Consider the following 11706-nt stretch of genomic DNA (forward strand, 5'->3'; position numbering starts at 1 on the left):
GATAAAACTACCAGGACAGAACAAGCAGCACAAGTGACTGTGTTTCATTTTTCCTAAGTTTATTTCTGTTTTTCTCAGCCAAGAACAAAGTGTGTTGGTGGAGAACGACGTCCTGGGTGTGACTCGATGCTCCAACTATGAAATGATAACAAAACACTTTAAAGTAAAAAGGAGGAAATAAATAAAAGTCAAAAGTACCTCTGTGAAAATGATGCCTGTCTGTCTGTATGCGCTCACTTCAGAGAACAGAGTTTATGCTGCCGGTAAAGTTCTTCCTCATTGTTTCATAATGTTAAATAACATCACAATATCACACTTGTTTAAAAAAAAGAAGAAGTCACTGTAAGCTGAGCTTCAGGTTTGATCCTGTCGGACACTGAGCTGCAGGTTTGACTGAAGCCGTGGTTTAAATGCTACTGTGATTGATTTATGTTTCACTAAATTCATCTCTGCATCAAAAACAAAAAGAATCCTATAAACATTCAAACCAGATACTTGATGAGCTCCATTTTACACTGAATTAAGATCAAGTACAAAGGAAAAGTGAGTGTGACACTGCTCTGAAAACACACACACACACACACACACACACACACACACACACACACACACACACACACACACACACACACACTGTGGAGGAGAAGCAGGTAACAGGTAATCACAGATGAAGACCTCCAGCTGTACAAGAGTTTGCTAAAGGTCAATAAAACGTGTGTGCACAGGTGAAACACTGGTCTATACAAAATAAAACAGCTGACGCTCTAAAAACAAAGAGTTCCTGCAGCTGCAGTTAGAACTGCCGCTGCGTTCCTTTAAAGGGCTTGAATCCACCCACGCTGCCACCGCTGGGAATGGCGTTGCTGGTGATCTGTACAATGCGGTTCATTCCTGATGAAGAGTGGCTGCAGAGACACAAAGTTCACAGCTAAGACGGCTGGGAGCAAGACTCTGGCTTCACTGGTTTCACTGGTTTCACTGAGTTTGCTTTTATCTGCTATACCTCGAGGGCGCCATCATGCCGCTGCGGTTATCTGCCATCCTGCGACTGTCCGAGAAGCTGCCGCCTCCGCCTCCGCCCTGTGAGCCCGAGCCGCCGTGCCACTCCTTCCTCAGGCCCTGATCACGGTTATGACGCTCGACGACGACCTGACGGCCGGAGGAGAACGGCTGCAGACACGGGACGACGAGGACAACGAGGACAACTTTAGAGACAAAGTGTTTCTCAGACAAGAAAAGGTTTGATCAAGTGACATCACGCAAACAATAGTCAGCAACAGTAAGTATGAGAAAAACTCACCCATTTATTATTAACCAAAGGGTGAATAAACGTTAACCTTCAACATAAGAATATGTTGTAATACGTTATAATAAAAGAAAAACATTAGAAACCCTGGAAAATAACCTCAATAAATCCAATAAAAACTAAATCAAGTTCACTGCAGTTATTTTTACTGTCAGTTTAACGAGGGACAAAAAACAACAACAACACAATATCGTCGCCGGCTCAGATTTCACTGACTGTGCCCAAAACAGCTCGATGAAGCTTTTAAACGTGACATTACTCACCGCCGACGGGCTGAACACCCAGCACAATACACTGGGCTCTTTTCTGTCACCATCCTGTGGGACTTTGACACACTTTGGAAATGTTCCGGTTGTCGTTTGTCGTTTCTTCGCCTCGTGAAAATCCTTGTGCTGTTTTTTTGTGACGCTGCTTCAAATGCGCGATGAGGTCGGTCAAATCAAACCTCTGAACCACCGTGGGAAAAACGTCTGCTTGTTACTTTGTTAGCAGTCAGCAGAAGTGCTGGAGCGGAATACACGTTTGTATCTGAGACTTTAGATGCAATCCGATATAATCCGATATAATCTGACAATCTTTTCTCGGCCGATATTGGACCGATAACTGATATTGGATGGGGACACCGGGAGCGGTAACTCAAACGTCTGTGAGAATGTTTGGACTAAAGTCAGCTGACCTGATCGTTCATCACCATTGGTCTCCGTCCGTCTCGGTCACTGAAGCTGCTCCGTCCTCTGCTGGCTGAAGAAGCTCCTCTCAGAGCAGGACCTGGACCGTCTCTCCCCGCCTGCTCAGCACGCATACGCATCGGTCCTCTGCTCCAGCAACACATTTAAAAAACAACGTCAAACAGAAAATCAACGTCAATGCTTCTTGATGATGAAATCCTAAACTGTATTTTATTTACCGTATGTCTTCTTTGCTGGAGTTCATCCCTCCATCATTCTTCCATCCATGCCCGCCGTCCCTGGGCGAGCGAGTGTTGGACATGCCGGGCATCGTCGCTCGGGCTCCCATCGGGCGACTGTGCATCGGCACGGGTCGCCGCTCGTCTCGGTCCCTGCGGTCCGAGTCGCGGAGGTCGCTGCGCGGAGGAGGAAGCGTCTCGGCTCTGCGCACCGTTTCAAAGTTCTTGGGGTAACGCTCGAATCCAGAGCCGCTCTGTCTGTGAGGAGCAGGACGAGCTTTCTTTGCCTCAGGCTCGCCGTCAAATCTGTTACGTCTGAATAAAACAACAACATCGCATCAGTGAAGGTACAGTTAGGCCCAAACTCTGAAGTTATCTTCAATGTAATATTATACCTGTCGTATGTGTTTGGCTGCTCCACAGCAGCGTCTGGGAAACGCCCTCTCTCTTTAGGACTGAAGTTTGAAAAGCGGTTCTGCTGCCGGTTGTAGTTGGAGGCTTGGTTCACACGGACGTCAGACTCAGACTGCATCTTCTTGTTGCTATTCCAGAAGGAATCATCTCTTCTACTAGCACACACACACACACACACACACACACACACACACACTGTGAATGAGCCTCACACCTGAACACAGAGCACGATGCAGCAGAAATGAAACAACAACTCAGGAACCAGAGGAATAAATGAACTATAAACCATATCCATGCAAAACTGATGTGATCAAAAACATTTGAAATTTGAGACACAACAGTCGAGTGACGTTAACTGGAACAGGAACAAAGTTACAGCCTCAGACCACATCTGTGTCACTAACTCAAGTGTTTCAGTCACTGACCTACTGACAGTTATTAACAACACAGCAAAGCTAACATGTGTTCACGTGTGTTCACATGTGAACGTTAATGTGCTTCAGACGCAGATTCTATGATTCTATGATTCTATGATTCTATGAAAGGCAGCGGTTATCAGTGTATGATTGAAGTTAAACTTGATTCCTCAGTGGAACCCTGTGAGGAACACACACCCAGACACTTGAAGAGCTTCCTTTTATTCTAATCCCAAAGACTGTGGACACACGTGTTTACCTGTGATCCACGTCACGGCCTCTTTTCAGGTTGTTTCTCTTTTCCTGCTCAAAGCGCAGCTGCTCTTGTTGTCTTCGGAGCTCCTCGCGTTCACGCGCCATGCGCTCGGCCTCTTTACGCCGCTCCTGACACCAGAAGTTTCATTTATTACACACACACAGACACACACAGACACACAGATAGATACTACATACATACATACAGTTGCAGTGGCTTGTGAAAGTGTACCTGCTCAATGCGTATCCTCTCCCGCTCCAGCCTCTCTCTCTCCAGACGCTCCCTCTCCAGCTTCTGTCTCTCCATCTCCAGTCTCTGGCGCTCTCTGAGGAGGTTCTCCCTTTCTTCGCGCTCTCGCATCACACGGACACGCTCACGTCTTTCCTGCTCTGCGATTTCCCTGCGCCTTCAAACAACACATCTTGTATTAGGAGATCAGATTGTTAACAAACGCACACGTCAGTTTGAAGTGCAGACAAAGTGTTACCTGCGTAACTCGACCGCTCTGCGGACGCGCTCCAGACGAGCCATCCTCTCGCGCATCCTCTGCTCCTTCATCTTCTCAAACGGCAGGATGCCGCCTTCTTCTCCTTTGTTAGTGAACGCTCGCTGTTTGTCTCTCATCATTTCCAGCTGGCAGAGAAAAGACAACATTTTTAACCCTCATCATAACTGCTGCACGGTCAGAAGATGGAATAAAGAAGGATTAAATACCTCTTCAGGAGGGATCAAATATTTCGGCCGCCTTTGAAAATTCATGTTGGCCGGAGTCTGAAAAAGGTTTCAAGAGAATCTGATTAAAGACCTGCTGACACATTCAAATAGAAATAAAGAATAAATCCAAAACAATGAGGCTTCTTACTTTATCAAAATACCTCCCCCTCCTGAAAGGTCTCATTTTGTTGAAGTTTGAATCTCCTTTGTTGTGATCGACCATCATCGGACTCTTTGTGCCTACAAACAAAAAGAAAGAGAGAATTCAAAGAGTCAGTGAAAGAAAGTGAGCGTTGATGAACTCGTGAAAAGAAACGTACGGCCATGTTTTCTGTCATCTTTCTTTGAAGAGTCTTGTCCCAGGTTGGATGAGCCAGCTTTGCCTTCCTGTTTCTTGGACAAATCTTTGTCCTTGTCTGAGAGTTTGTCTGATTTCTTGTCTTCTTTTTTGTGAGATGGTTGTGCTCTGTGCAGAGAACAAAAACGTCACACACGCTGCTTTAAACTCAACAAATCCTCTCTGACCGTCACTCACTTGTTGGCCCATTTCATCCCCGTGGAAGTTCGCTTATCGCTCGATTTGCTGGAACTTGCTTTGTCCTCCGTTTCCGTCTTTGACGGCTCTTTTTTGAAAGGATCATTTTTGGCCTGAAAAACATCAGCCGTTAAATACAGAACAGACACAGCGTCCACATTAATAACATAAATAAAAAGGACAGCGTCATGGAATCCACACTCACCCTCTCAACATAGATCTGCTGTCCGTGAAGCTCTGTGCAGTCGAGGTGTGAGATGCACCGCGTCACCTCTGTACTGGAGGACATGGTCACCAGGCCGTAACACTTTGACCCTGGACTGCGAGCATTTGTCACCACCTTAGCGCTCAGAACCTGTTGATAACAAAGTTCATTTGTTTCCATTTCCACGACGACCATGTTCGGAGGCTGATTTCAACAAACGACGCCTTTACCTTCCCGTATTTTCCAAACAGATTCTTGAGATCAGCTGCTTTGGTGTTTGAAGACAAACCGCTCACCCATAAGTTGCGAGAAGAGCTGCTGCTGTTGTTGCTGCCGACGATCCCTAATGAAAGAGGTTTGTCCAAAACACACTTAGCAGCCATATTAGGAAATGTTTTGGGGTTTTTATTAACATTTGAACGATAGCTTACCCTTGTCATCTTTAGCTGGCTTCCCGTCCCTGTCTCGTGAAGAGCTATGAAGCAAATGTTGCAACAACAGATACAAATAAGTGACGGAATAGAACGCGACGGTCCGGTGTGATAGAAACTCATCTAGAGAAATATTAAGTGTTTTCAGGGGGAAACGTCCTGTGGGAACGGCGTGGGTGTGAGCCAATGTCACAGAGGCTTCATTGCTTTTCCAGTGGTGAGATGGATCAGGTTGTCAGCCAATTTGTTCCCTGGACCAATGAAATCTTCGGAGGTTTGTTCAACTTCAGTGAATCATTTGACCAAAAAGTAAAAAAAAAAACAAAAAAAAAACCACCGCTGCCATCACCGGGACTAACGCTCTGTTACAACGCCTCGTGTGGAAACTGGAATTGCTTTAAATTGCTGGAACCATCAAAGTAACAAAATAAAAAATAAGGCGTTTTCTCATCTCCTGGTTAAAGTCGCAACTTAACCAAGTTCAGAAAAACAATTCAAAGTAGTAAATGGCAGGGTTAGGTACATCAGTGAACATTTCCCTTATGGCAGAACAATCTTGAGGCTACCCACAATGATGCGTTCTTAGTGAGCTGGACTTGGTAGAAGTATCAAAGAACTGACATAGAAAGACAAACCTCTTTGCTTGACCTGACGCCCCAGTGGAGGAGGGGCCTTTCTTCCCAGAATCCTTTTCTTTGTCTCCCGTTTCAGCTTTCTTCAGGGAGTCTCTGCTGTCTTTCTTCGTGGGGTCACACCTGGATCCATCGTCTTTCTTACCATCTCTGTGGCCCTCGGAGTCTTGTGACTTCATGTCATCATCTGGGCCCATGTCAGCAGAGCCATCTGCCGTCTCGTCAGTGGCCTTCTCGGCATCTGGATCTGGAAGTTTCACATGTTTACCTGTTTCCAGGAGATCATCACCATCGACATCTAGGGTGATGGCATCTTCATTTTGGATTGAGACGGACAGGTGATCGTCCTCGACTTCTTTAAAGGAATTCGTAGCTTCGTCGTCCATCCCGGACAGTTCGGTCGCCACCTCTGGCTCGGGATCCTCATCCACATCTGGCTCGGCATCGTCCTCTGGCTCAGCCTCAGCCTCAGCCTCAACCTCTGGCTCTGGTTCAGGCTCTGTCTCGACATCTGGCTCTGGTTCTGGTTCTGGTTCAGGCTCTGCCTCTGTCTCGACCTCTGGCTCTGGCTCAGCTTCGACCTCTGGCTCAGAATCAGCCTCAGCCGTCACAGCTTCACACGCTGGTTCAGCCTCAGCCTCGGGCTGAGCGAGGCTGTCCTCACACGGTGCAGGCTTAGAACTTTCACGAGTACCATCATCTGTATCAGTTACATCTGAGGGATTTAATAAGGATAAACATGGCAGAAGACAACTTTTAACATTCAAACGTCGCATGGTAATTGACCTAAAAAGTAGAATAGACAGCACATTTAGTGTTAATGGTCATCAAGGGCGTAGACACCACAGGAAGACACAAAACACACAATCTTCACTGAAAACGGGGGTGAGATTCAGCGCTCTTCATTTCTTGACACGTCGAGTCACTTCATACACAATGTGCAATTCCAAGTTTCCTAAAATGAACGTGTGGCAGTTTTCCAGTTCAACATGATCAGTTCATTCTTGTGACCCAGCAGTTCGTCATCTCCATCATCATCATCATCATCATCTGGACTTCAGAGAATCTTCAACATCTTGCAATAATTCTTCAAAAACCAACGTCCTTTTAGGTCTTAAACAGCACAGTAACCTGCAGTAATGTCCTGTCAACTGTGTCCGTCTGGTGAGAAAAGTCTGTTGGACAGTCCCAGGCAATGGTTTGTATGGGGTTTCTTTGTGGCAGATAGAATGCAGGGGCTGCAGTCGGTCAGCAGGTGTATGTTTCTGACAGAGTCTGTGATGAGTGAAGTCTCTTTAACTTTCAGCTGCCTCCTGGCACAAGGCCTCAGAATCTTTACCATGTGTTTTTTTGGAGTCTATGGTCCTTGAACTAGTCAAATCCCAGCCTCACTCACAGGTCAGCTCTCCTTGTAAAAACTGTAATAAGGTCCAATCCCTGTGTCAAAGGCTGTTCTATATTCAGACGTACACAGTGCACTCATCACTGGTCTGTCCACGTATGAGCTCAATCAAAATGCCACCAGTGAAGAACAATGTTTCTCGAGTTCCGCACGTTGGTGAATCTTCCAGGTTATTGGACATGTCAGCGTGTTGGTGAACATTTACTCTTCTTTTCCTTGACACATGTAGGAAGTTGAATGCCAGAGGTTATGGAAATCCACTGGAGCAAAGAGAACTTTGAAATGTTTTGCGTAATCAAAAGGAAATTGGATCCCTAAATAAAGGCAACCCACATTCAATTATTCATGTATTCACGTAGAGAAACAAAGAAACAAACGTACAAAAAGATAAATGTGTCCAAGCATGTCCTTATTGCTCCTTTAAAACATATTTTGAAAGCACACGAGCTTTCAGCAGCATAAAATACAACATCTCATTAAGAGTTGGCTGTAAAAAGAAGGACTGGGCATTAGTGTCAGCATACATACCCTTTTCTGACTCGTACTCTTCAGTATCCTAGAGACAAGAAAAAACAAACTCAAGTGAGTGTACAAAGATTTAGCTGCAGTAGAAACAACATTTTCATTATATTTGTCATTATTATTTAGTTGATTGTAATATTACAAACGCTTCTGCTTCATGATGAAATCCTACACCTGCATGGTGTGGTTTTAAATGTGCTGACAAAAACAAGCTGTAATCTACCACATGTTTACATACCTCAATTTCCTAATGTTACATTGACCTATAAAAAATGGTCTACATAACAAGTGTGAGAAAGTTGGAAACAGTGTTTTCAAGTGCAGAAAGCATAAGAATATCATGTGCTTCAGGTCATATACTTGACCAGACAGACATCAACTACCCTTGTTTTCTGTGGATCAACAGCGGTTAAAACAGTTCACTACCAACTGTTGAATGCCTACGAGACAAAACTAGCCCTAAATCTGCACTGTAATTAAGTCTTTGTTATTGTATTGAGGTGTTTTGGTCAGACTGGGTAGTAAATATAAAGAGAATCCTGTTGCAGTGACCTTGGAAGGCAAATCCTCTTCCACTGATGTTTCCGCATCGGAATCCATTTTTCGTCCTAAAATAAATAAGGAGACAATTGATCATCATAAAATCCGGACCTGCATCACCATCCAAGCGTAAATCAAAGGCAAATTTACCTTTAGCTTTTCCAACTTTCCGGGGCAACGCATCACTTGAAAGTTGTGCTTGAAAATTGTCTGGGTCACCACCTTCATCCTCAACAGCCTTAAAACATAAAACACCACATTTATTTAACATACAAAAGCATTTCTGCACTTTCAACAACTGAATTCAGCTCATTTTCCTGAGTCGTGCGTGTGAACTTAGTGGGAAAAGCTCAGAAAATAAGAGAAATAATGGCCTTTCAAGTCTAATGCTGTCAAACCATTTCACAACAACAACAACAACAACAACAACAACAGTCATTATTACAAAACCATTTCCTTTGTAGTCCGTCATTCGGACTAAAGCTGCAACTAACGATTATTTTCATAATCAATTCGATTAATCAAGTACTTGTTCGGTCCGTAAAATGTTGATCAGTGTTTCCCAAACCTGGATATTCTTAAATGTCTTATTTTGTCCACAATCCAAAATGATTCAGTTTTAATGATTTCTTTGTGAAACGGAGCAAAGAAATCAGAAAATATTCACAGTTAAGAAGCTGAAAACTTGGAAAGCTTTTTTGAAAAAAACACTCAGACTCATCGATTAGCAAAATAGTTGATGATTAATTTAGTCATCGATTATTCGTTGCAGCCCTAATTCGGACTGTAGCAAACCAGACGTCTACGTGGACAAGTGCACAATTACCTATTCACACACAATCATTTGTCATGAGTACGAAACCATAGAGCTGCAACAATTATGTGATCAATAATCAATCACTAAATTAATTGTCAATTATTCTGATAATTGATTTATTGGTTTGAAGCTTTTTTTAATGATTAGCTTCTTAAATGTGAATATTTTCTTCATTTCTTTGCTCCATAAAACAAAGAAATCATTAAAAGTGAATCTTTTTGGTTTGTGGACAAAAACAAGACATTTGTGAACATCATCATTTCCAGGTTTGACAAACGATGGCTCGATTAATCGAGAAAATAATCGTTAGTTGCAGCTCTACAAAACCCTGACCACACACACACACACACACACACACACACACACACACACACACACACACACACACACACACACACACACACACACACACACACACACACACACACAGGTCATTCAGATCATGTGTGTGTGTGTGTGTGTTCCGTTGAGCGAAAGCTAACCGGAAACCTGTCACAAACGTAGCTAACGTTAGCACCTGTGCTGCGCGCTCACTGAAAATGCCCAAAATGTCGTCGTTTCTTCAAATACCTGTTTGAGCCTCGCGAGCAGAACGCTCTTCACACCGACGGTGTCCAGGTTCCTGCGCTTGAGTTCAGATTTAAGGTCAACAACTCTTAATTCTGATAATTTCTTCAGCTCCGTGGAAATGGCACCCGACGCCATTTTACCTAAAGCTTACCAATCCCACGGCGCGCGTGCGCAAACTTGAATTGAAACCCTTTCTTCTTCGTTATTTCTATTTTTGTCTTCCGTTGAGGCCACGCGCCGCCTCGTGCTGTGGAGGAATAACAAGTGGTGAAAATAAGAATAACTTCTAATGCTGCTGCTAATGCTGCTGCTAATGCTCTACAGTTATAATGCTGCTGCCCTCTACAGTCAGTTATAATGCTGCTGCTAATGCTGCTGCTGCTGCTCTCTACAGTCACAGTTATAATGCTGCTGCTGCCCTCCACAGTTGTGTATCATCACAGTTGTTTATGATCACAGTTGTGTATCATCACAGTCAACACAGTCAACACAGACAACAAAGTGTCATAACATTCTGTCCCTTTATCTTCTAACACACAGAGACCAGAATAATAACTATAAATAAATCACCACAGCTATGGACAATACAGACAATACACAACATGAATCAACACACCTTGAGTACTACTGCTGCTAAAACTGCATCATTTGTCACTTTAACTCTTTTGTTTTTTTTCTACTTGCTGTTGTTTGTTGTTTATTCTGTACATACAAGAGTACTCAATATAGTTCCTTAATATATTATTATTACTATTATTATTATAATAATATTCCTTTACATCCTTGCATGTTGACAGTATTAGCCTCAGACTCAGGGCTACATTTCACTGTGGGTTACATGAGTGAAACGATGCATGTGACAAATAAAACTCTTAAATCTTGAATCTTGAAAAAGAAAAAAGTTCTATGAAGAAATGCCAGAGAGTGGCGATATCAACATATTCATCAGTTTATCAGACATTTCATTCAACTCCTTTAATAATCCTGAGAGTCCAGGGACCCACATGAATATTATATTACAGCCCATAATATTTCAGCAGTCAGCAGCTCTGAGGAAAAAACTGACATTGTAATGTACATGGGTTTATTTATTGTCTGTCTTATTTCATTTGTTACTTTGTCTTTGCTCGTTCTGTTAATATATTTGCACAATAAATGCAATAAAAAATAAATAAATTGCACTGCACTTGCTTTTCTGTCTTAAATATTCTTTTATTTTAAAGTTATGTATATGATTTAAATCAGTGTTTCTCTAACTAATCCTTTTTTTAGTTGTCATTAGTCGTCGTTACTCTTTACCTTCTTCTAAGTACCAAAGTTAATTTATAAATATTATAAACCTGCCACCATCTTGTGGATAAAGCAATAGATAATGAAAGTCATTTATATCACATTTTAAAATCAGTCTATGGAACTAGTGTAATACTCAACATACTAACAAGAATTCTATTAGAGCTGCAACTAATGCAAATGACTTTCGTAATCGATTATTTTCACGATTAATCAAGTAATCGTTAAAATATGTTGATCAGTGTTTGTCAAACCTGGAAATGATGATGTTCTCAAATGTCTTGTTTTTGTCCACAAACCAAAATGTTTCATTTTTAAGGAGAAAGAAATAAAGAAAATATTCACATTGAAGAAGCTGAAACATCAGAAATCTTGTTTTAATCATGAAAAAACCTTCAAAGCTCTAAATTCTATGTAACCAACCGATTTTGAACTTTTATTCAGAGCCTATTTTAGTGCATGTTGGAGCAAGTGTCTGGGATGTTTGAACTGTACGACACCAATGAAAGGAATCAGATTAGAGTTATTCCAAGTTTATTATTCTTTAAAACTAATATAAATCCCACAGAATATGATCCTCGTGCCTTAACGTTAATGAATGCATGGATACCTGCTTTAAGTACTGCATTTCAACACTCGTTCCTCTGCTCTCACTTTCATGGCCTCAGCACATATTCACGACGTTTCTCTCTTGTGCAAGTCTATGCGAGTGGGTTCGTCAACAGCATTAGTGTTTTACTTTCCACAGC

At 42.5% G+C, this 11706-nt stretch overlaps 1 protein-coding gene across 3 annotated transcripts; it reads right to left on the reverse strand.

The window, feature by feature from the left end:
• Window positions 1-608: 608 nt before the first annotated feature.
• On the reverse strand, window positions 609-9947 carry sltm (SAFB-like, transcription modulator). Of its 3 annotated transcripts, none has more exons than XM_058628560.1 (20): window positions 9668-9947; window positions 8431-8518; window positions 8293-8348; window positions 7747-7774; window positions 5820-6531; window positions 5185-5228; window positions 4984-5096; window positions 4754-4903; window positions 4549-4661; window positions 4334-4479; window positions 4162-4253; window positions 4014-4070; window positions 3787-3932; window positions 3531-3699; window positions 3303-3427; window positions 2609-2782; window positions 2214-2528; window positions 1983-2121; window positions 1004-1170; window positions 609-905 (listed from the first exon to the last, which is right to left on the reverse strand). In XM_058628560.1, exons 1-20 carry the CDS (start codon window positions 9800-9802, stop codon window positions 794-796), a joined length of 3081 nt encoding a protein of 1026 aa, XP_058484543.1. In that variant the 5' UTR covers window positions 9803-9947; the 3' UTR covers window positions 609-793. The 3 variants fall into 3 exon arrangements, with proteins under 3 accessions (XP_058484543.1, XP_058484542.1, XP_058484541.1); XM_058628559.1 differs by having other exon boundaries at window positions 2609-2779; window positions 3531-3705; window positions 9668-9946; XM_058628558.1 differs by having other exon boundaries at window positions 3531-3705; window positions 9668-9946.
• Window positions 9948-11706: the final 1759 nt, after the last annotated feature.

This window comes from Solea solea, chromosome 5, assembly GCF_958295425.1.
Source record: "Solea solea chromosome 5, fSolSol10.1, whole genome shotgun sequence".
NCBI lineage: Eukaryota > Metazoa > Chordata > Actinopteri > Pleuronectiformes > Soleidae > Solea > Solea solea.